Raw genomic sequence first — 26029 nt, 5'->3', positions numbered from 1 at the left:
TGCTGGTCAGATATTACATTAAATGGCACACGGTTACAATTGTAGGCCTGTCGCTGTTTAATGTCCAGTGTGCTCAGGCTGTTACATTTGCATCATTTGAGGGGCGCGCAATCACGAGCAAAGTCATTTGTATAATTTCATTTCAGTCTGTGTAAACCATTAGCACAGGCAAGTCTTATTAGGCTTCGACCAGAGTCATTTAAATGGGATTGGTTTACCTTATACTGAACAAAAATATAAATGCAACATCTAAAGTGTTGGTCCCATGTTTCATTGGCTAAAATAAAGGATCCCAGAAATTTTCCATACGCACAAAGCTTATTTCTCTCAAATTTTGTGCTCAAAATTGGTTTGCATCCCTGCGAGTGAGCATTTGTCCTTTGCCAGGATATTCCATCCCCTTGACAGTTATGGCATACCAAGAAGCTGATTAAACAGCATGATCATTACACAGGTGCACATTGTGCTGGGGACAATAAAAGGCCACTGTAAAATATGCAGTTTTGTCACAGAACACAAGGCCACAGATGTCTCAAGTTTTGAAGGAGTGTGCAATTGGCATGCTGACATCAGGAATGTCCACCAGAGCTTTTGCCAGAGAATTGAATGTTCATTTCTCTACCATAAACCGTCTCCCATGTCGCTTTAGAGAATTTGGCAGTACGTCTAACTGGCCTAACAATCGCAGACCACGTGTAACCACTCCAGCCCAGGCCTCCATGTCCGGCTTTTTCACCTGAGGAATCGTCTGAGACCAGCCAATCGGACAGCTGATGAAACTGAGGAGTATTTCTGTATAAAATAAAGCCCCTTTGTGGGGGAAAACTAATTCTGATTTGCTGGGCCTGACTCGCCAGTGGGTGGGTCTGGCTTCCAAGTGGGTGGGCCTATGCCCTCCCAGGCTCACCCAAGGCTGCGCCCCTGACCAGCCATGTGAAGTCCATAGAATAGGACCTAATGAATTGATATAAATTCATTGATTTCCTTCAATTAACTGTATCTCAGTCAAATTGATGCATGTTGCATTTATATTTTGGATCTGGCTTAGCTATACCACAGCCTCTGTCATAAAAACAAACGGAGCATGGCTTTGTGTCTGTAGTTGTAACTTTACAATGCAGAAAACCACTCGTCTATAGCCCAAACTGTAAAAACAAAATACCTATTTTACTAGTTACATTTTCTTATTTCTGGTGCAGATTTGTGGGACGTTCTTCAAGGGGTAAACACAAATGAACCATCGTGAGTAGGGAACTATGAAAATATTTTAAATAAACCCAATTTAATCTATTAAAAAAAGTTTGTCACAGAAAATAGATGGTTTGTAGTATGGATCCGATTTCCCTATTAAATAAATTAATAGGGAAATCTTAGGTGTGCCGCTTCATTTTTATATCCCATGAAGGTGTGCCACGGTTGAACAAAATGTTGGGAACCACTGCAAAGAGGGCTAGTTGGACATTTTTCTGCTAGGTCGGCCTCTGTCTGTGTGAAAATATTTATAAAAATTTATCTGTTTTGTGTTTTTCAAAGAAAACAATTTATAAACTGAAAAAAAGTGGAAGTGGAAGCTAGTTATCCGATTCTTGCTAGTTTCAAGGATGGTGACACTCGAGCAGTGGTTCTCAACTGTTTTTTTCCTTCGGGACCCAAATTGAACCAGGTTGTCTCACTTCATATTTGCAACGCGAAAAACAAATCTGCAAAACTATTCTTAATCCTAAATTGATAGTAAATGTATCAATTATATGATAGGGGAACAGCATTCCCACCTATTTCATTGTAAATAATGACATTTTCCTATATTCTTGATGAAGAATGTGAATAAATTCACTGGCTTGAGACCACAAAATCAACCAAAATAGTGCTGCTAATAGCTCTATATTGAAAATACTGTGATTGAAGAAAAACATTTCAGAGATTATTTAAAAATTATTATAAAATGTAAGTTCATTATCACTTATACACACTTTCTATCTTTTTTGTTTTTTAGTCAGACACCCATGACCCACTCAACCTCGAGTGGCGCAGCGGTCTAAGGCACTGCATCTCAGTGCTAGAGGCATCACTACAGACCCTGGTTCGATTCCGGGGTGTTTCACAACCGGCAGTAATAGGGAGTCCCGTAGGGCGGCGCACAATTGGCCCAGTGTTGTTAGGGTTTGGCCGGGGTAGGTCGTCATTGTAAGTAAGAAATCGCTCTTAACTGACTTACCTAGTTAAATAAAGGTTCAATTTATGAAATAAAAACCTCCCGCTATCCTAGAGCACATTTTTATACCAGGGACTGGCAAGTTATTTTGGGGCGACCACTTACATTATAACTAGTCAAACTGACGTCCGTGTGCTGCCAACACTATAGCTTCCTCCACTGTACCTGTCCTCTTACTGGGCTCAAACTAGTGGTCCTCTGCCTGCAAACACAAGTGACCGTCGTCCTTGACAACGTACCGACCAGTTGAGCTGTGGAAAAGGATTCAATTTGATAGCTCCATTTCAAGCTAGCTGTGGAGTGAGTTTACAGCACTTTCTTATCTCTGTTACAACTTCACCGTAAAGCAGACTCAATTAGTGTCCGTTTGTGTCTCACGGACAGACACCAGTCCACGGACCATATGTTGAGAAACATTGCCCTAGAGTGTGATGTTAACCATTTCTAAATAAAATGTTATTTTTTGTTGGAAAAAGCAAGAGAGCGAATGCAAAATGCAATAAGAGAGAGAGACAGCGAGTGAACGAGAGAGAGGGGAACAGGGGAAAGTGTGAAATAAAGGGGGATGATAGATAGATGGAGAAAGAGCTACTGCTGTTTCTCCATTCATCTCTGGTTGATGTTGAGGTCTAACCACTGACAGCTCATCCATTAGCCATGGGTGGCACTGCACACTTGGAGCCAGACCAAAACCTCACATTCACCATTCACCCCTCCATCTTTCCTCTTCCCTCCTTTCCAGTTATTGCCACATCACCCGCTCTTTCTTAGCCTCCCTCTGTCTTTTTCTGTGTTGAAAAAATCTGTCGGTCCGGGTTGTTCAATGCGATCCCTCTATTAACATAGGATAAGATAGGACTTAGACACAGCAGTGTGTGTGTGTGTGTGTGTGTGTGTGTGTGTGTGTGTGTGTGTGTGTGTGTGTGTGTGTGTGTGTGTGTGTGTGTGTGTGTGTGTGTGTGTGTGTGTGTGTGTGTGTGTGTGTGTGTGTGTGTGTGTGTGTGTGTGTGTGTGTGTGTGTGTGTGCGTGCGTGCGTGTGTGTGTGCAGGTGCAGCCTGGTATCATAAATGAAGTCTCTCCATTTTGACAGTTAGCAATGTCACATTTGCATCAATAAGGAGACAAATACCTGATCAATTTCATCCCCCAAAGCATGAGTCACTGTAAGCGCTGTGTTCATAGACGGGCTGCGTCAAGCCACTTGATCGCGTTACAGCCCACTAAGGAAACAGCAAACTACAGCAATCTTTTGACCCACAGTCATGAAATTGAATGAACATCACGTTGGGAGAGGCGTGTTACGAAACTGACTAGCTAGCCCTACTGATTTAACCACACTCAGTTATGTACAGGGTACCAAGGCCTAGCTAAATGGTCTGTAACCTGATTTAGCCACACTCGGGTTATGTACAGGGTACCAAGGCCTAGCTAAATGGTCTGTAACCTGATTTAGCCACACCCAGTTATGTACAGGGTACCAAGGCCTAGCTAAATGGTCTGTAACCTGATTTAGCCACACTCGGTTATGTGCAGGGTACCAAGGCCTAGCTAAATGGTCTGTAACCTGATTTAGCCACACTCGGTTATGTGCAGGGTACCAAGGCCTAGCTAAATGGTCTGTAACCTGATTTAGCCACACTCAGTTATGTGCAGGGTACCAAGGCCTAGCTAAATGGTCTGTAACCTGATTTAGCCACACTCTGTTATGTGCAGGGTACCAAGGCCTAGCTAAATGGTCTGTAACCTGATTTAGCCACACTCGGTTATGTGCAGGGTACCAAGGCCTAGCTAAATGGTCTGTAACCTGATTTAGCCACACTCTGTTATGTGCAGGGTACCAAGGCCTAGCTAAATGGTCTGTAACCTGATTTAGCCACACTCGGTTATGTACAGGGTACCAAGGCCTAGCTAAATGGTCTGTAACCTGATTTAGCCACACTCTGTTATGTGCAGGGTACCAAGGCCTAGCTAAATGGTCTGTAACCTGATTTAGCCACACTCGGTTATGTACAGGGTACCAAGGCCTAGCTAAATGGTCTGTAACCTGATTTAGCCACACTCTGTTATGTGCAGGGTACCAAGGCCTAGCTAAATGGTCTGTAACCTGATTTAGCCACACTCTGTTATGTGCAGGGTACCAAGGCCTAGCTAAATGGTCTGTAACCTGATTTAGCCACACTCGGTTATGTACAGGGTACGAAGGCCTAGCTAAATGGTCTGTAACCTGATTTAGCCACACTCGGTTATGTACAGGGTACCAAGGCCTAGCTAAATGGTCTGTAACCTGATTTAGCCACACTCGGTTATGTGCAGGGTACCAAGGCCTAGCTAAACGGTCTGTAACCTGATTTCATGTGCGTGTTTACATGAGAAGTCAAATTGTGTGCGGACCGTATTCTGTGCATGTTTCCAGGAGACAGCAACCGTACCTAGGTCAACAGGCCAGCTGAGGCAGGACTCCTTATGGTCGGCCAGCCCAAGCGGATTATTATTTGTTTGGGTTTAGTGTAACGAACCCAAATACGTGTATATTATATTGAAAATGGGAATTACAAAAAGGCATGGCAAAACTAAAGAGGTTAACTAACACAAAACAAACACTGTCCGTGCGAGAGGCTCCTAGCCTCCTCTCCCTCACTGAATGTCGATCGTCCCGATTATCCTATCAAGGCACTGGCACAGCACCTGGACCCGGTGTCTGCTGCAGTCTGCGGGTGGGATGTGGTAGTGAAAGTGTGCTGTCCATCTATGTGCTAACACTAAACTAACCCCCCTACCATAACACCCCCCCCCACTATAAAAGAAAAGACAAAAACATCACATTGTCACCCACCAGCATCGATTTTCCTAAATGTTCAAAAATGATATAATTCTTTTCCCCTTTTCCATAAATCTTCCTTAGCTGAAGAGGCAAATATGTATACTATAAACACTATAGCTGTAGCTATGAGACTTGGCTACAGAAACCCTCAACTCTGAGATAAAACCGTTCTCAAAAACAAGAAGCCTGGCAAAAAAAAAAGTATCAATTTGAATGACCTGTAAAGTACATAATATGAGAGAGGGGGATCCTCAAATCGTCTTGTGGGGGGAAGAGGATGGCAGACAAAGAGGGAGAGAAATACAGAGGGGGTTGGGGGAATGAGAGGAAGAGAGGGTTGAAAGAGGGAGGACAGCAATGAGGGAGAAAGAAAGAAAGAAAGGGGATGACACAGGAGGGCGAGAGCGAAATAGAGAGTAAGGGATGATGATTGAGAGAAACGGATGTTGTTGACCGAACATAAAAGAGAGTAACGGAAACAGTGGGACACAGAGAGTGTCATTCCCTCATTAGAGAAAAGTGGGAGGGGGTGAGAGAGGATGAGTGAGTGAGGTGATGGTGTAGTGGTGAGAGTCAAGAGAGGTAGAGAGAGAATGAGAGAGAGTGAAACTCAGCAGCTGTCAACCTAATTCCTCTAACACAGTGCTTGTGCTCTGATTAAGAAAGCGATCTGGCCTTTAATTTCCTCCTGACACCGGCTAATGCTCTATATCTCAATCGCTGCGTCCCCGCATCCCTGATCGCCAACACTACTCTACGCCGCCAGACTGCACAGCTCCGATGGTCCCCACTTGCCCAGGTGCTAAGTCACTACCAATGACAACACTACCAGGTAGCAGCCTATACAATCCACAGCCAGAACTCCATGTGTGTGTGTGTGTGTGTGTGTGTGTGAGGATGTGTTTCTGTGTGAGATAGGATTTCTCATTTCTCAGCCCATGTGCGTGTCTGTGCGTGTGTGTTAGTGTTCAGGAGGGGAGTGTGAAGGAGAGGTGGCGTTGCTAGCAGAGCCAGTTTGCCAACAGAGTCCCCGGAGAGAGATGGAAGGATGGAGAGCAGAAGAGAGAAAGGAGAGAGAGAGAGAGAGAGAGAGAGAGAGAGAGAGAGAGAGAGAGAGAGAGAGAGAGAGAGAGAGAATAATGAAACGACTCCTACACCCTCACGTGATTACATGTTTTTCATCCGATACGCATATCCGGAACAGTGGAAGGGGTAGAGAAACATACAGAGAAAAGAGAGAAAAAATTAAATATGACATGCAGAGAGAGAGAGAGAGAGAGAGGGAGACAAAGTGGGTGTGCCAATGTGACAGAGACAAGACAGCGAGTGGGTGGGAGGTGTAGGAGGGGAAAGAAGGAAAGAGAGGAGAGAGAGAGAGACAGAAGCACTGAGGGAGAGAGAAGACGACAGCAGAGATGTCTCAGAAAGTCAATCTGTCGGGGGGGGGGCTCATGTGGACCGTCCCTCCTAATGTCACCCATCCGTCATTGCCGTCGCGCCTTATACCGGTCCGTGTCACACGGTGTCACGGGCATCACCCCCTCACCTTAGCGTCATTTTCCCGCTGCGTTCCTCTCACGTCTCCTCGTGTTTTGTTTTTGTTTGGGTTTTTTTTCTCTCCCTTGCATTTTCCTCTCTCCCCACTCTTTTTAACGGAGAGTTGTGTGAATGCCGTATGCAAATGAGATGGTTATTACCCCACTGCTCATCAAGCCGCGCGGAGGAGACATTAATAGGCTGATGAATATGCATGAGAATTTGTTAATTAACTTAATTATTCTGCTGAAAATGCATTCGTCTTCCAAGGACATCTTCCCCAGGATTCCAACCTGCTCCGCTCATTAGTCATGCGATATTTCATACGCAGGGAAAGAGGGATGGAAAGAGAGAGAAAGGGAGGCAGAGAGAGAGAGAGAGAGAGAGGAGAGAGAGAGAGAGAGAGAGAGAGAGAGAGAGAGAGAGAGAGAGAGAGAGAGAGAGAGAGAGAGAGAGAGAGAGAGAGAGATTTTTTGGTGGGGGGGTCTGGGAAAGGGGAGATTGGAAAAGTAGGGGATAGATAGTATGGTATATAGTAATACTAATCAACGGCAAAGTAACTTGATATTTACAATATCAACCAAGTAAAATATTCCCTAAAAATACAAAAAATACTCAAATACTAAACCTTCAAACATTCATTCAGTGAGCTCTTTTTGGTTATTGTCTCTAGTCTCTTGCTGGCTATATCCCCCTAATTGCTTATTAAAACCCTCTTAAATGAACTTTTTCTGCCAACTTTCCAACACATTAATTAATTGTTGTAGCCAATTAAGTGCTGTTGTGCAAATGAGCTTCATCACAAATGGTCCTGTAGGGTTGCCCCCTCTCTCTCTCTCTCTCTCTCTCTCTCTCTCTCTCTCTCTCTCTCTCTCTCTCTCTCTCTCTCTCTCTCTCTCTCTCTCTCTCTCTCTCTCTCTCTCGATCTCGTTCTGTCTCTCTTTCTCTGTCTCTCTTTCTCTGTCTCTCTTTCTCTCGCTAACCCCCCCCCCTCTTCCGACACAGCCAGCCAGTCTTCCCAGGAGCCTTTGCGCCCCGACAACGTGCTGGTTGCCACGGAAATCGAGGCTCCATCCCAATAGTCTTGCTTCGCTTCCTTTCCTCATTGCCTTCTGTCATGACCATCTGAACACAGCTGGATAGGCCGCACAGCACAAGGACGCAGCGAGATGAGTCCATCCACATGCTGTATGCATTGAGGATTAGTGCAGGAAAATAAATATGACCTTTCCAACCTTGTCAGACATCCACACGCGCACAAAGCGAGCTACAGTATGTACCCAGTGGTCTGGCCAAGCAATTGGTGCTTACTCTCATTGAAACATACGGGGAGATATTCCGATTATTTGGTCAGATGTCGAGCTTGCGCCCTGATTGGTTTTCACATTATTTCTGAATTTCAGTTCACCTTAATTGACTGATTTGAAGGCTACATTTGAGGCCCAACCCTCACACGTAACACATCCCTCACACTTACATTAGCTGTATTTCTCATGCATTTCTCCGGCACAATTCTGTGGGTCCTCCAAGGGGACAGGTTTAAAAACATTTAATTACCCTTTTGGCACGGCTTCACTTTTACCCCCAAGGTGTTGGGGGGGGGTGGTTTGAAAGACCGCACCCTTATTAGAGCAGAGCTTAGCAGATTAAACATTCATGAGACTGATCAACACCTAACACCACATGCATGTTCTACTCTGGGTTTGTAATACATTACATATGTGGGTTTTAAAAGACAATAGGATGGTGTGCAAAGTCAGAGGGGTAGACGGTCAAAATGCACGGTTTACATTTTGGCTGTAATGTACACAGTGTTGTCTGTTGTGCGTGTGCGTGTGCGTGTGTGTGTACTACATACATTGTGTATGAAGGCATACATGTTCTTGTATTAAGTCTTAGTTTTGTGTCATGCAGTGTTTGTGTGTGTGTGCACAACTTTGTGTATTATATTGTATGTGCATGTGTGTTCATGTAGACGTGTGTGTGTGTGTGTGTGTGTGTGTGTGTGTGTGTGTGTGTGTGTGTGTGTGTGTGTGTGTGTGTGTGTGTGTGTGTGTGTGTGTGTGTGTGTGTGTGTGTGTGTGTGTGTGTGTGTGTGTGCGTGTGTGCGTGCGTGCGTGCGTGCGTGCGTGCGTGCGTGTGTGTGTGCGTCTGTGTCTATGTGTGTATTTGGTCCTCTCTCTCCCTGCTCGTGTGTGCTGGCTGGCGGGAGTATTGAGGATGAAGTGATCCGCACTAAAGCCTCCTGTTTGGTGCCGCCCAGAGCCGGGGCTAGAGAGGTGGCTTATGGGTAGGATGCTGAGGAGTTTAGGGAGAGGAGGGGGTGCAGCAGATGGCACACCACGCTGCGAGGGCCATCGGCTGGCATCGAAGGGGGGTAGGGGGGCACACAGATAAATGGGGGGGGGTACTTTTCCCCATAGTGCCAGCAGGCATGAGAAGGGTGGGAGGGGGGTGAGAGGGTCGAAGCTTCATTGCCCCTATGCCCTGCCCTCCCCTCCATCCAAAAATTCAAGTCAAGAAGAGTGGTTGGGCCTTTGACGGTATCCGAACAAGTGGACAAGAGATGAAAACCATGACCCCTTAAACAACAATGCAAGAATTTTGACACTTTCTATGGGAAATGAACCACACTCAGCTTTTATTGAAATCACTCTCACCCCAGTAGTTATATTACATTAACAATTGCGATGTTGATGTCAGATTTCATTGGTAGGCTTATTCCTGTAGAAATGGCCACGCCTTCCATGCAAAAAGTATAATGCAGAGGTTTTCTTCCACTTGTTCAAGACCATTTTTAACACGGTAAAGATTTCAGGGCCAAAAAATGTAAAAAATTTGCCTTACATCCTCAAACCAACCCTCCTCACACACGCGGCCATCACTCAATGCACACACCAACAAACACACTCACTCACACACACACACACATAAACCAACCCCCAATGAAAGTGCTCGCCTGCAAACCCACCAGCATCCTCACTATACTATGGTGCCAGTGCCGAACAGATGTTGTGGAATTTAAGATGCACAAGTCCCCTCCCTCCTCCCCTCAGTCCCCCCTTCTACCTCTCCCCCCGAGCTGGCCCTGCACGGGTGTGCCATGTGGCACTCCATTCCCCCTGGCACTGCCGCTCCGACTGTGCCAACTCTGGCGCGTCTGCCAGCTGCCGAGTGGAAAGCCATACAGGAATCGGGAAAACTAGGAAAACCCAGACCTCTGTATTGTATAGTGTGCTGTAGGTCTACGTATTAATGTGTGTGTGTGTGTGTGTGTGTGTGTGTGTGTGTGTGTGTGTGTGTGTGTGTGTGTGTGTGTGTGTGTGTGTGTGTGTGTGTGTGTGTGTGTGTGTGTGTGTGTGTGTACAGTGTGTGTACAGTGTGTGTACAGTGTGTGTACAGTGTGTGTACTGTACATCACACTTTGGTTCCCTCTTTGAGGGGTACAGGGAATGCTGTCATACTGTGAAACTGCTGTTGAACAGTTAACAAAATAATTTGCATATTATATTGTCTGTATGAATGACACAAGGTTAGTATGACCTAGATGGTTTGTGTGTCATAAAATTACAATCTGGTGAAGTATTTGGTGGATGGTGGGGCTGTGGCTGTGTAGATTTGATTCCAACACTATGTATACTAAAATCATGTGTATGTGTGTGTGTGTGTGTGTGCGTGTGTGTGCGTGTGTGTGTGTGTGTGTCCGAACACATCTTTGCAAAGTGTGTGTGTGTGTGGGTGTATATTCGCAGTGCATGTCACACCGACCGTCTGTAGTGAGTTGCCAATGCACTTGGGAATGCTCATGGAATTCCTGTTACCATGGAGATGTCTGAGCACATTTGCAATGAAATACAAACTTAAGAGAGATTAATTCACAGGAATCTGGTGATTTATTCATTGTTGTGGATGTTGATTCACTCTCCCATTCACTGTGATGTGGGTTTGGAAATGCAATGATGTGCCTGATCAATTCTGACTGTTATGAGTTGTGATTTTTCATGTTTGTCCTTCCAATATTTTGGGGGGTGATCCTCCTTTAAATGAAAGTGATAGTTCACTCAAAAACAATATTTTATTACTTTGTTTATTAGTCCCCCCCCAAAAATGGTGATTGTCAGCAGTCAAGTTTTCAAGATAGAGCCCAGAGCAAAAACTGGGATGATGATGACATTTGCACCCAAATTTGTTTCAAGTAAAGTGATCCTTATAAGGGGCAATCTGCCTTTTGAACAATAACAAAGCGGACACCACACCACTGATTTGGTCTACAGCTGAGGGATGGGGGTGTAGAAATGTAACCACTGAAAGTCATGGGCAGAGCTATTGGATACAAGGACTGACCATCCATGATATCAAAAGTATAGTTTGAAACATGTTTTGAGGCTATACCGTGTTTGTTTACAATTACATTGTTTATAAACAGAGGGGTAAAACAGTTTATCATTTGAGTTCTGATGGGACAGATGAACTTAGCTCACCGACCCACTGAGCACACGTCTAGTTTTGATTTACATTTGGTTGAGTTGCCAACTAACGTGAGTTCAACGTGAAATCAACCAACCATTTCACAATGTCATTGGATTTAGGTTAAAAGCTGTGTGAAACTAAATTCCCGTTGATGCCTTTTTTAGGTTGAAATGACGTCGAAACGGCATTGATGCAACCAGCTTTCGCCTGGTGGAGAGTCATCTGTAAGTTATATTCTTCAAAAATCACATCACTAATTTGAAAGTTTAAAAAAAAAATTATCTAGCAACTGCATATTGCAGAAGTGCTGCAGTGTAACTAATATGACTAAAGTGTAACCCACAAGGTTCCATGATTGGAAGATTTTAGAAAATGCTTTCGAGTTAATTAATTAATAGCAATGACTGTATCATAGAGCAAGGCAGGAGGAGAAGCCCAGGGAGAGGGAATCATGGAACGAGAACAGGAATATTGGGACAGGGTCACAGAAACGTGGATTTCTGAGGGGCAATGGGGGCCGAAAAAGAGGCCGAGGAGGTTCGAAGAGAATGAGGAAAGCAGAGGTCGGTTTTGAATCGGGGGAAGATGGCGTTAAAAATGGAGATGGGATGTCGAAGAAGATTGGTGTTGAGTGCAAACGGAATGAGAAGACGGTGAATGAGGGCGAGTTAAATGAGGTGGACGGTGTGGTGAAGAGCTCGGAACCCGAGCTTGGCATCGTTGAACATGATAAAGACATCTCTACCCGACAACGTCGTGTTAAGATATAAAAGCTCTATTCCGTTAGAGCTTTTCTGTTGCTGACTTTAATGGTCATGTCGCAGAAGTGTGTAGCAGGGGTGGTCGGAAGTGTGCAGGAGGGCATGGGACAGAGGATTGTGTAGTTTCAGTGGATAAAGTTGTGTGTGTGTCCATGTTGCTGGGGATCGGAAGTGTCCGGTGCGAGAGAGGCAGGTTGAAGTGGCCAGACTCAGAGTAGTGCTGAAGGTTTCATCTATACAGAATATAGATGTTGTGGTGGCAGCTGTAAAGAAAAACTTGGGTATATCAGATTTGACTTCAGAAGAGTTACAGGGTGTCTTGAAGGATGGTGTCCCGTCCTCTCAGGCCGTTGCCATGGTGCAGGAGCAGATAGTGTCAAAGTAGTGGAATGGGGTAGTGGGTTTTTAATGAGTGTACGTGGCAGCTGCAGAGAACTACATGGGGGTATGAGATTTTACTACAGAAGAGTTATAAGATATTTTGAGATTTGTATTTCTGGGAAATAGTGGTATATACTGTAGGTATCACAAATATAATGTGATTGAACACACTACCTCACAGAAGGTGGCGACATGCACAAATAAAATGTGCTAATTCCATGATACCAAAGAAGAAGAAGGTTTCATGATTCCTTGAGTGTGTATAGGCTGTGGGCTATACACACTCACTTCCTGGTTTGAGTCACTTCCTGGTTTGAGTTGATATAGGATGTGGGTGTGTCAGGTAAGGGGGAGCCATTTTCGACTGCATGCGGTAGAGAGAATAATTGTGAGAAGAAAACAGTTATTAGTTTAAAGGTTAAAGGCCTAGTTTTCTAACGCCATACATGTGGGACTTTTCTAAAAGACTTATAAGAGTCTAGCTGACTTCTAAGGATTGAAGTTTGGAAGGCGATTTCTAAGACTAGCCCAGTGTCTCGATTGGATCTCCTTCTAGCAGTATAAAACTAGCCCACAGTGCAACTTATTTACCAACTTGTGTCTTTGCCTGTTTGGTGAAGCTTTTCCCACTTCAGAGGTTATATTCAGACAGCTCTGATAAAGAATGCGTTGTTTGCATCGCTGAGTGGCGCTTCCTTGTCTACGAGGCTGATTAGCTAGGACAAACAGGTGTGAAACACAGACAGGTGTGCGAACAAAGTGGGAACACAACATGGAATCCATGTTTGGTTTTGATTTGGAGGGAGGATAGTAGCAATTAACAATTTGATTGAATTATTTCTTGGGCACTGCTCAGTGATGTAAACATACATCTTCCTGATCTTTTACTTCCTTTTTAGACTGAGTACCTGCCCCACAAAATGTTACTGCAGAGGCCCCGTGTAGCCTACATGCTAGCGTGAATTTGTTTCCTTTATCTTCGCTCTTTGTCTGCATTACTTAGAAGAAGAGGAAATCAAATACAGAGGTTCAAATCTGGGCCGTAAATTAATTGGGGCACAATGTCGCAAAACGTTTAAAAAAATGTTGTGATAGGAAAGCGTAAATGAGTGTTTCTTATTGGACAAGTTCAGATAATGCCTCCTCAGTTTCGGCCCATTTTCTTCCGTTTCGTGTTGAGCACGACCCATGTTTCTCTCCTGATGTGAGACTTCTAGCTCGTTCCCGTCCTAATCTCTTTTAATCTGGGGGGCAATGGAGAAAGGCAACAGAGCCTGCTGTGTCAACACTCCATCTCGAGCATCTCAAGCCTCGCATCAGGACACACACGTTGATGTGTTTACTCCTCTTTATGCAGGCGAGAAAAACCGAGATGAGAGAGGGGAAGACCAGGAGGGAGAGAGACATGGGGTGGTGAGTAAAGACAGGCGGAGAGAGAATGGAAGGCAGGGACACACACATGGGTGTGTTTGCGCCTCTCGTGGTGTCACGAGAGAAATGAAGAGAGAGATGACAACAGGCAGGTAAGGGGAAAGATAGAGAAGGAGAGCACTGAAAGAGAGGTGAGGGTCCAAGAGAGATGGAGGGTGAGGGATAGGGAATGCACTGTATGCGCCAGTTTGACGTCCCAGGGCAAACCCGGGACGCGAACCCTTGCCAACAACGGCTCGGTACTGCAGGAACTAGCGTGCTAACTGTTACCCTACCGAAGACACACTGCAGGGAAGTGCTAGTGAAACTGCAGGTACAGCCAGGTGTTTAAGTCTAATTTACAGCTCATAGAAAATGAAGCATCCACCGGGGGCCATATGTGCTCAACACCCTGTGTGCACATTCAAAACGTAAAGCTATGCCAAATACACCGTGTGGACGTTCCCATTCTGCTCTTCTGTGGTCTTTTATTTGTTGTTTCCGCATTTAAAAAATCAATAAAAATAAAAATAATAATCTCAACTATGCCATTGTATGATGATAAAATAGACTAGCAGCCTTGCGATAGATTTACGTCCTCTCCAGGGGGTGGACATGTACATCAAGCTGCCTGCCTTGTGGGTCATTCTGGCTCGGGCCAAGGACTTGATAATGATAATAAAATGGCAATTTCAATTAATTAGACCTAATCCCTCTGTTGTTCTAGCCCAGAACTACTAGCACACCTGATTCAACCAATCAACATATCATTAAAGCAGTTTAGTAGTTGAATTGAGTGTGGTACTTCTGGGCTGGGGGGTACTTGAGGTGACTTTGTCACAGGAGTAAAAGTTCCCAATGCTAAAGTAAACAAAGCATTGGGGACATTCAGAATCAGAGGATAGTGGACAGCGTCAGTCTTCCTCTTTTTGCGTCCATTGTTTCCTTGTTTCATTCATTGAAGAAACAGGCCATTCCATTATACCCAGTGGTGATGCCAGTAGGCCAGTCTGGCGATCTGGTTGTTTGTCTGCCTGTTTCGGAAATAACCAGAGTGTGGTTGTAATGTACTAATGAACAGCTGCCACTGAATTTCAACACATACACACTTACTCTGCCCCAACCCTGTCACACACACACACACACACACACATGCACATGCATGCACACACATGCGCACCCACGAACACACATACACGCACGCACACATACACACATGTACACAAACGCACATTCATTCATTCCTGAGACTGTTTGGCTGAACCCTGACTTGGCAACCACCTGCTCTTACAGAGAACAAAAACAATGCATTAGATCCTTTTTTGACACATTCTATCTAACCCGTCTCATTTCACTTCAGCAATGTTCCTCTGATGTTGTCTCACAATGTTCCTCCTAGGAGCCACACGTTGCCAGGTTGGAATGTTTCCTGGCTGACATTCGGGAAGTCTTCTTAACAATTCAAACGAAGGATAATGCTCATCTGGACATACTACTCCGACAGTTCATCGTCGCAAATGTAAAATCTACTCTTAATTGCTTTGCCATTTGAATTAAAGTTTAAATCAACAAAAGAGTTCAAACGGCCTCAGTCGGAGGCGATGTTGTGATGTTTATTGATATACCTTGCATAATTACAGGCTGAAACCTTGGCATAGATAATACATGAAAACTCATGAACATAGATTTATAGTAGATTGAAAAAATAACAAATCAGAGGATGTAAGAATAGCGTTGAAACATATTATTCATGTCATAGGCTAATGTTCCAGTTAAGAGCCAGCGAGAGGGAAAGTGTGTGGGAGTGTGTGCGTGCATACGATGTGCATATCTGCATACGTGCACGTGTGAGCGAGGCCGACCGAGAAAGAAAGACAGAAAGAGAGAGAAAGAGACGGAAGAGACGGAAGAGGGGGAGAGTAAGAGAGGATAGGAGAGGGCAATGAGCTGGATGCGATGCCATCTGACAGGTCCAGCTGGGAGGCTGCCCGCCCCACAGCACCGCAAACTGGTCAATATGGGGGCCAATTACTGGCTGCCTGCGTGACCACCGTGGCATGGCTTCGTCAGAGCTGCCCACCCCTCTCCTCTTCCCCCCCCCCCCGAAAAATCACTCCCACCATCTGTGCAGACCAGCAACAACCTCTATTCTATACCCTCCCATGCACATAATACACTGTATACACACACTCCTGATGTATAAACACACACAAATATCGCAGGCACACGCAGCAACGTACCTGCGATATGGTCCACACGTGTCCACCTCATCAATGCGAAGACACTTGACAGAATGAACTTACATGGGTCTACGATTATCGACAGCTTAATCGGACTGAATTGGGAATCTGAGATATGCAGACTGAGGTGAAGTGGCACAATAATGTTGAAGCACACATGGTATGGGTATACTGTGGCATACAGGACCACACACATGAGAGAACTCCCCGCGTTGTCTCCTGTGAGCGTTTGAGCATTTGAGAGTCACACACCTCCATTGTGCACTGATGCAGTGGAATTCTGTTCCTCACTGGGCACTGGGCACTGGGCGTGGCGTACAGTCTGGCAGAGTGAGATGGCCGGGCAGGCGGATGGGCAGAGCTGAGGTGGCAGCCAGTACCCACTGCGGAGGAAACTGACCTCTGTGGGTGTAGTCAGTCTCAATGCAGTGCCCATGTCGTTTATATTGGTTTAATACTTCGTACTAACTTTATACAGTGTGTGTGTGTGTGTGTGTGTGTGTGTGTGTGTGTGTGTGTGTGTGTGTGTGTGTGTGTGTGTGTGTGTGTGTGTGTGTGTGTGTGTGTGTGTGTGTGTGTGTGTGTGTGTGTGTGTGTGTGTGTGTGTGTGTGTGTGTGTGTGTGTGTGTGTGTGTGTGTGTGTGTGTGTGTGTCAGTCTCACACAGGAGGGGCATATGGGCCGGGGTATCCACAGGAGGCATTGCTTGAGTGATGATGGTCTCATGACAAGATATTGTCACTCACCTTTTACTATTGAAATTGTGATTTCGACTACTTATCCCGTTTTAGAAACCAGAGGCATGTGCTGCATATGTAACCTAGCATATGCCTCTTCATTATGACGACTGCTCTTTTACATAGCAAGCTAAATGTGGGATAGATGTTTTGTGCTTCGAAGGTATTATGAAAATGATTAACCATAGTGATCATTTAGCGCCGAGATTATTTAATCCCAAAATAATTAAGACATTAATCCGACAAATGTTTAATCTGATAAATTGAAATAAAACTACACAGATGGGGAGTGTGCATTTTAAATCCAATTTGGAACGCAGTGTCCCAATCCTCACGTGGCGTAATTTCAGTGGATCACGGATAGAGTGACCGATTAGTGAAAATTGGCAGCAGTTGCAAAATAGTTAGTTAGGCCAGATTAAAACAGGTCTATTCGCTGAAATGAATACGTTTTGTTTCTGGATAATGACAATTTTAACGAAATGATACAAGCACACAGTTACTTATGCCTGTACATGTATAGGCATTTTCGTTTGGGTTATTTTGCTGTCATCTGGCTTCAGGTGTAAAACTAAAAACACGTTTATTTAGTATAAGGATTAGGCTACTAGAGATTTGTCATTCCATTAATCAATATTCTCTGGAACTAGAATAAAGTAAGCCCACTTAGTTACCTTATAGTCTGTCCACTCACATTTTCTTAGTTATCTCCTCTCAAAAGTGTATCGCACCCTGCTTATAACTATATATATATATTACTGGTTTGGTATTATATTTCATACCTTTAGTTATAAGCAGGATGCGATACACTTTTGCTTAAAGTAATTATAACATCTAATTTGGTGCCCACAAGGGCTGGTTAAAAACAAATGAATGGTTTTATAATGACCATATACGTTTTATTGGTAGGCCTAGATCTACACCAACATCAATATAGTTGATAATTAATAGCAAAGATAATAATCATATTACATATTGGATGTCAGCAATAATGTATTATTATTTTAATCATTATGAGTATCCTATTCGTATTTGATCTGTTTCTCTGCAAATCTTCCGGCTTCCTTGTTTATATCACTTTAACATTAATATCAGTTAATGTAGGTCTAATTTATGTATTTTAAAAAATTAACTTGATATTTTGGTTATGTTAACCTGTCATGAAGGCTATGCACAGCAAAATGGGGTTGGTTGTATTTTATCAGGCCCCATAGGCCTACTGAGAGAACCCCATATGGCTACGGAACACATCTCTTTCTCCCTTTCAGAAATTCCCAGACAACTATTCTGCTGTTTACAGTGAAAGGTGCAAGGACGTCATTTTTTTTAAAAAAAATATAATTAAAAATTAAAATTAAGGTCACTTTTGTTCGGGAACGCGCACATGAACCATTCTTAAAGCCTATAACGTTTGAGAATAATGAACAGATGCCGCTGAATTAGGAAAGAAATACTCGCCCCTCCCAGAAGTACCACTTTGGCCGGGCGCGCTGGCTGGCACGTGGCACAGCTGGCAGAGCGAGGGCGGGCTCCTCTTCCCGTGCTTAGCCTACTGGTGCTGAGACATTTAGCGTTTTGGCAGCGGTCGCCACCACCCAATGCCAACCACCCGCCCCCAAAACTGTATCCTACCATTACAGTTAAAGTGAAGGGATAGCACAAAAAGGGGTGCACGCCCCGCTCCTTCCTTATGTGTCCTATATGGCCCGACCTTCACCCTCGACCGTGGAATGAAACTTCACTTCACTGAATTCCAAATGACGAGACCGTTATAGAGTATTTGTTAGAAGCTAGCCCCAGGCATAGGCCTATAGGTTGCGGTGGCTATCGAAATGATAGTTGAGTTCAGCATTTAGCCCATAGGATAGGCCTCAAGTTTAGATTCAAATTGGTCGGGGCCTCTTTTCCCAGAGCCATATCATATCATTAAGATCGTTAGAACCGCCTTGTGGTGTATCATTAGTGGCCTGGCGGATCTGTTTCCCAGACCTTCCGTCATTAACGTTGCTCTTAAAAACCTTAGCACATCTACGAGTGATCCAGACCAGTCCTAGACCAGCCAAAGTGCATCGGTTTTTTTGTTGTTACCATTCTGCTTCGTTTTATTCAAAGAAGATCTCTGCTAAACATAGACGATATGTTTAGTCTGTTATTCATGTGACTGACCGCCGATAACTTCACAAGGAAGTTGACAACAAATAAAAAGTGGCCAGAGTGTTTGCCAATCTTACAAACAAGTGAAAGATACAACGAAGCTTCAAATGAAAACCGATATGACTGTTTTCAAAGAGAAATAGGCAACATGGGAATGTGTATTTCAATCATATTGTTCGATTTTGCCAGTAGGCTACTCTCTGTCATTTTTTAAATCAATATGATGTGTGACAATATCTGCGTAATAATATGACAAATATGTGATTTAGTGCCCTAATATTAGGTAAACATAATAAGACGCCTCAATATTTGCAGCCATAGGTGGTTATGTCTCTCTAGGAGCTGATCCGTCGTCAGTATCCTGGAATCAATAGTGTTCTGGTAAGATTTCCTTTTCTTTCGATCCTATCAGAATCGACACATGGTGTAAAGACGCACTTAAGAGAACGTTCTCTCTCTCTCTCTCTCTCTCTCTCTCTCTCTCTCTCTCTCTCTCTCTCTCTCTCTCTCTCTCTCTCTCTCTCTCTCTCTCTCTCTCGACGTGCTTGTTTGAGAAACACTTCGACGTTTAACACTTCGTAATTAACGAAGCAACTGGTACGATCATCATAATGCTCGCATCGCAACTGGGAAAGGAGGCCCAGGTCATTGGGCTGCAATATTGTTGTAATTCATCGCAGTTTGATATATTTTTTTCACTTCATACGACTGTAAGTTGGGGAATGTATAAAGATAACAACATACTTTAGATAGGCCTATTGAAATCACACCCTTTCATTCGCGACCTAATCAGCGTGCAACCTGTGGCCCGCCGCGCGCCCTTCTCATTGTTGAGGACGTTCAGTGAATTCTTCTCAATAGTAAAAGGTGAAAGGCACATCGACGACAAGTATGTCTGTAAATATGGTTATTCTATAAAGTCATTGTAAATGAATAGAATTAAATTACTATTCATATCTGTTGGTGGGAGTGCGATATTTTTGTTTGGTCCAGACACTTACATTTGAGGACCTGCCAATTTGTAGCATTGCAAGCTGTTTTCTCGAATGTGGTGGGCCTTTGCCTCGCCAAAGTGCCTTTGACCCCTCTGATGTTAAAACGCTAAAATATTAGGCACGAAAAAATATATGTTTTGTTTCAGGCAAATATAATTTTTCAGAGGTAGACCGAGGCGAGCTCTCACACATAGACTACAAAAGGCTATTGAACTTCTTATTTGATCGTTTTAATGCCTGAACAGGCCCACATTTGCCTGTTATTTCAGGCCATTATTTTAGCATGTATCACCTCTATTTATCTGCATATTCTGAGCAATCGGACTATTGTATTTGATATAAACAAATACAATAAAAACTTTAGGTGCTAGATTTTGAACAGAAAATAAGTTACAACGAAATATATCTGTGCAACACAGTCTATTAGGCTAATTATTCCCTTTTTGTTTAAGGGGCAGTCCTTGATGGGCCAGACCCCTCTTCGTGCTCCCCAGTGCCCGCTGCTTATCATACGGACGGACGGTGGAACATATGGGTCCCGGGGCAGCGGTCCAAAGTGACGGGTCCTTTCAGTAAGTCAGATAATATGAAATCCAACATGCTTATAAAGGACTAACCATCTACAAACACACATGGTTCTATGCTGTAAAATGGGAATATTGTAAGCAATATTATATCATTCGCATTGGCCACCACATTTCTAAAGAAAAATATAGCCTACATGTTGTCATAAATGTGTCTTGCATTTGTTATCTCGGCGAGAATGCTACGAAGCTGAGCATGGTGTTTAATTTTGTTCAAATAAAATTATTCGTTACAACTGGTGTTTAAATACATATAATCCATAAAATACAAGCATTTCGCGGCACCTGCTTTAACATCTACTGATCTGTGTACGCGACAAATAAACGTTGATTAGATTTGACTCATCTTATTTTCAAATATGCAAATAAACGTAGGTCTGCAATGAATTGCATATATTAAATTAACTGGGGAAATATGTTTTTTGAAATATATTAAACATGTGTTTTTAAAAGTTTTTTTTGTTATCCCTAAACCAAAAATAGTAGAGGAAAGGCGTAACATTTCTCCACATCTATATGCTGAGAGCAATTTGCGACATGTTTTTATGTCCCATAAAGAAAGGATAAACATGAAAAAGGCGAAGGGGGGCATTAGGCAGCTGACCAAGTATTGTAATGTGATAACGTTTAGAAATAAATATTGGGTTGAGTTTGTTTTGCAGTAGGTCTAATAGTGTAGCAATTTCTCGTCTCCAAGTATATATCATAGGCCTATCAGCCATTTTTCTTCCTCGACTCAATCAGTTTCCTATTTAATTTCCTCTCCTTAAATGATCCCAAAATGGTACTTGTTCTATTTGGTTCCCAACATAAATATGTGTTATATGATTAATAGGCTACTATCATTTATATCCCATGTCGTATCATTGTGTAGCCAGACCACATTGATTCTAAAATAATCATCATATTGGAACTCAAAGCCTAAATTAAGCATTAGTCAAATTTCCATCAGTCAACTTATAAGTCGCTCTGGATAAGAGCGTCTGCTAAATGACTTAAATGTAAATGTAATGTAAATGTATAAGTAACTTAGTATGGCTTCTCTAGTTTAGAGGGATAGCCATATACAATTTGGCGATTAACCGTATTTAGAATGCAGCGAGTGGCTCAAAATTGGTACCAAAATTAGGTCAAAGAAAATTGAAAGTTACACGGACAGTCTCCATAGCTATAGGTTCAGGCGTGAATCGGGATGTTTGTGAATGCTTATTTGCCTGAGAGCAATTTACTTGTAAGTGGTCAAATTAAAAGATTAAGCCACAGACAGTATACAAAAATGTGTCTAACTGAATAACGTTTACATGAAGGGTTGGTCGAATCTCTCGTTCATTAAACTTGAGGGGGAAAACACAGATGGAAAAAAAAAACTCGATGAAAACGAGGTTAGACTCTAGGCCTATACCTTAAACAGGGATTTCAAGTTTGGTCAGTTGAATGATACATTGTTATTCGTTTCAATAATGGATTTGGAAACGAATCTGCTGCAGAAAGTGGTTGTTGTCACTGAAATAATGTTTTGATTAACTCAGTTCTTATGAATTAGTCTACTCACGTGGAATACCCTGTGTACCCCAAATAATTTATTTGGGACGATACCATTATGGAGCCCTTGCCCTTCAGTTTACCCCACCCCGCAATGTATCAAGTCAGAAATAACTTCTTTGGTCAATCACCGCATGTCAGACAGTTATAAAATATCGTTTTATTTTTTTTTCATCATAGCATGTTTCGTTCATGTAGGCCTATACATCATTTGTTTTGATTGCACTCATATTCTGCATACAGGTCGACATTTGATTGGAGATATTGATTTCTGACACACCTTAAAATGTACATGATGATAGTTCAGGAATGACATCAATCAAAAACAGAGGACCAACATTGACAATATAGGGCTTTTTCTCTCAATTCCTGCCACCTCATCTCCCATCCTTTAAAAACCTCGTCCAGTGTCAAAATGGGTAGACTATTATACCAGTAGGATTGTCATTTGGGTATTTAGGGGTCCGCTAGGTTTGTTCGGGTTTTGGAGGATTCAGTTGTGAAAGAAGGCGTTCAGTTCCTCGTACACGGGCGCCCTGTCATGGTGTAAGTGAACGTCATGAAACGGCGGCGGCACGTTTTCAGAGTGCGCGGAACCACTGCGCGCTCCTGAGGGGCCGAACGCTAGGCCGTGGGCAGCAGGTGCCCGAGATGCAGACAGTCCAGAATAGTGCATAGCATAGTGATAGTTCCTGTCTGCATCCGGTGACACAGACTCCTGTTGCCTCACGGAAAAGTTGCCGTTGACGCACACAGGCGGACTGTGATGGCCCTCGTAGTCAGGGCTGTTGTACTCCGGGGAGACGGCCCCTGGGTAGACCGCGTCGCCATAGCCGTAGTTATGGGTCCTCATATGCCCACTGGAGCCGGGTTGGCACTGAGGGCTGGACAGACGGGGACACGGGTAGGAGTAAGGGTGCACGGAGAAAGAGGAGTTGGGGACATGGAACCGGGCCCCGTCAGGACACTGCTCTGTCAAGAAGTTCCGAGAGTTGAGCTGCAGACAACCAGCAACTAGATTCGTGGTGGGCTGGGATAGGCCCTTGCACAGTGTCTGCACGTAGGATACCACATCTGGCCTTTTACCATTGCGCAATATCTCTCCGAGCGCCCAAATGTAATTCTTAGCCAGTCTCAGCGTCTCTATCTTGGAGAGTTTTTGCGTTTTGGAATAACATGGGACTACTTTACGCAAATTGTCCAGTGCCGAGTTCAAATCGTGCATGCGCGTTCTCTCTCGTGCATTGGCTTTTTGACGCCGCACTTTGGAGCGCTCAATCCTTGCTGGCGTCATCTTGCGTTTCTTTGGGCCGCGCTTTTTGGGTTTGTCTCCCCCCTCGTTCTCATCCCCGCAGTCCTCATCGTCGACGTCATCGTCGTCGTCGTCGTCATCCCCAGCCATCTCGGACTGATCCCGACTGCTTCCCTCTCTGGCGTCGCCGTCATCCAAGTCGTCGTCTTCCAGGTGACCCAGGTCGTCCTCCTTGGTTTTGGAGTCCTCGCCCTCGCTGTCGTCCACCCAACCCGAGAGCTTCTGGACATCCGGCAGAACCTCGCTGAATAGCCTTGTCAACATGGTGGCACTGGAAAACATCGCAAGACAGATGAGAACTAAAGGCCTAGAGAAGCAGTTAAAGACAGTGCATAGGTGTATAGGCTATGTATTATCCGAATATAGATTTTTGTTTATACAAATGTTGATTTTGATTGACAGACGAGATGCAACAAAAAAAGTAAATGGATTGAATACAATACTGTGAGAGAATAAGGATTATAGGCATATAAGCTATAATAGTTGAATGCAAAGTTCTAAATTCCTTTAGACCTAAGTGTGCACTTGAGCCAACTTCTATAGGCCTGTAATATAATATGCCAATGTAATAATAAGAATACAATGTATTTGCATAAAAACAATACTTTTAGACATCTTGTTCATTCATAAGTGTAAAATTACTTTGATTACTCGTCAAAAATAACATATTATTAAATATTTCAATCTTAGTTGCCTAATTAATTTTGTTCGTCCTGTAGGCTAATTAAAGTTGTAGGCTAACAGCTGTAGCCTACATTCACACATTTGGGGGGTTTCTGTTGCTATAGAGGGGCGACAGACGCGACCCAACGAAAGCTCTTCCCCAATTCCCCGTGCACGTGCCTTGGCGTGCCCTCTCACAGCATGTTTCTGCGGTGCTGGTCCTATTATAAGGTCCCATGGGGCACATTGGGCGTCGGGTAGACCCATTCACCCCATTCCGCATCCCCCCACTATTTCTGGCCACATTCCAACACAGGCAGAATAAATTGTGGAATTTTCAAATATACTCATATATGAACGCTAATTTCTGATAATAGTCACGCTTTACTTAATTTTTATTTGCATTTAGTTAGAACCATTTCCACGCATATGTGACTATCAAGCAGATTCAATTTTCAAAAAGATTTGTGGAGGAGGGTATCAGGATTGGGAAAAATAGGATAAAATCAGCTGGGTAAAACTACGCTAAGAGTTAGTCCTAATTACAATGAACATGCTAATTATGTGTAAGAATACAGATTTTCTACTGATCGAAATAAATAGAAAATCACGATGCTCCTCAATGAATTGATAGACTGAAAAGTATTCTACTTCGAAACAAGAAGCTTCCATTTCAACTGATTGATTCTATTGGTCTTGGCACAACAGGCTCCAAGTCCACAATACATCATGCCAAATAAATTCATTAATCTATCAATCTATTTTAGATAAATCATTCAACCTTGATATTAGAAAATAGTTCTTAAATCACTTTTAGAGTTCCAAATATTGTGATCATGTTAAGAAAAACGTAATGCCTCTTGTAGATTAATGAGCCCAGCTGTGCATGTTTAGTGCGTGGATTTATTTTTCTAATCATATAAGTACAATGTAATTAACGCAAACCAATACCTGTCAATTAACCTACATGTAACTCTATAGAGAATCACTCCCATAGTGCTCTGCATGGACACACACACGCACGCACGCACGCACGCACGCACGCACGCACGCACGCACACACACACACACACACACACACACACACACACACACACACACACACACACACACACACACACACACACACACACACACACACACACACACACACACACACACACACACACCATGGTTTCCTTTTATTTCGATTTTAGGTTCTGTCCCGAAATGTCTCCATTTCAAACGGAGATAAGATTTGAGGGTCTTTAAAGTGTCCCAACCCCCTCTCAAAGCAAATGACACTGCTCCATCGATACGCCTGCGATATGTGTAGAATAATGCGTGTAGATCTTTAGGAGAATGTATGTCGAATTGATAGTTTATTAAATGCTTAGCTAGGTTATTAAATACAGTCTTCCGCGCTGTGGGATCAATCCCCTCCCGTGTTCGCATTAAATGATTGCTCCAATAAAGAGCTGGGAGCAGGATTAAATTGTATCTTTGATTAGATCTGCCACACTAGATAGGAGATAAAACAACGAGGAGAGCAGCCTTATATCGCTGAGCAATATAATTCGATTAATGCCCAAGATAATCAGTTGTTTCTCTAACGATAAATTATATGAAATAACAAATGTTCCATTCGACATTTGTGTAAATTCTCTCGTTGGTGTTAATTCCATAATTCGTTTCGGACCATCCCAAAATATGCAACCTACCGCCGTCTTGGAGCTCGGTGAGGGGCGAAAGCGCGTTTGTTTACACCATCTCCGGGTGGCCAGTCCAAGTCCACACCCCTCCTGCACGGACACTCCAATAGGTGCGGCTGTAGCCTAGCTTGATGCTTCTTCGCTGTGCTATCCCTACCCCAAACGCACAGAGACAGTAGTGTGGCATCCTCTACCAGGGCTGGGTGGGTTACATACCAGTTATGATGCCAGGCCATATGGCTGGCACGTCATTGGCAAGAGCCATCACATGAGCGCGGGTGATTGACATGCGCCCGCATTCACAGAGATTGCATTCCCGAGGGAAGAGGGATTCGCCATCTGTCACTGCGCTCGCGCTCACACAGCCAGAAAGAGAAGGAGAGGCAATGAAAATGGAAGGAGAAAGAGAGTAACAAAAACGGAGAGAGAGAAGGAAGGAAATGTTCTCGTTTGATGTCGTTTTGAAGACCGATTTCACTTATATCACAGCATAACAATGGACACCCATTTATGAATCTAT

General features: G+C 43.6%; 1 protein-coding gene across 1 annotated transcript; it reads right to left on the bottom strand.

Moving 5' to 3' along the window:
- Positions 1-21975: 21975 nt before the first annotated feature.
- Positions 21976-25760, bottom strand: neurod2 (neuronal differentiation 2). The gene is made up of 2 exons (XM_046368050.1): positions 25519-25760; positions 21976-23426 (listed from the first exon to the last, which is right to left on the bottom strand). The coding sequence occupies exons 1-2, from the start codon at positions 25743-25745 to the stop codon at positions 22337-22339; spliced, it is 1317 nt and encodes a 438-aa protein (XP_046224006.1). The 5' UTR covers positions 25746-25760; the 3' UTR covers positions 21976-22336.
- Between the last annotated feature and the right edge of the window lie 269 nt (positions 25761-26029).

Source organism: Oncorhynchus gorbuscha, linkage group LG11 (genome assembly GCF_021184085.1).
Source record: "Oncorhynchus gorbuscha isolate QuinsamMale2020 ecotype Even-year linkage group LG11, OgorEven_v1.0, whole genome shotgun sequence".
In the NCBI taxonomy this organism is placed as follows: domain Eukaryota; kingdom Metazoa; phylum Chordata; class Actinopteri; order Salmoniformes; family Salmonidae; genus Oncorhynchus; species Oncorhynchus gorbuscha.
This window is presented reverse-complemented; position numbering and strand designations above follow the sequence as displayed.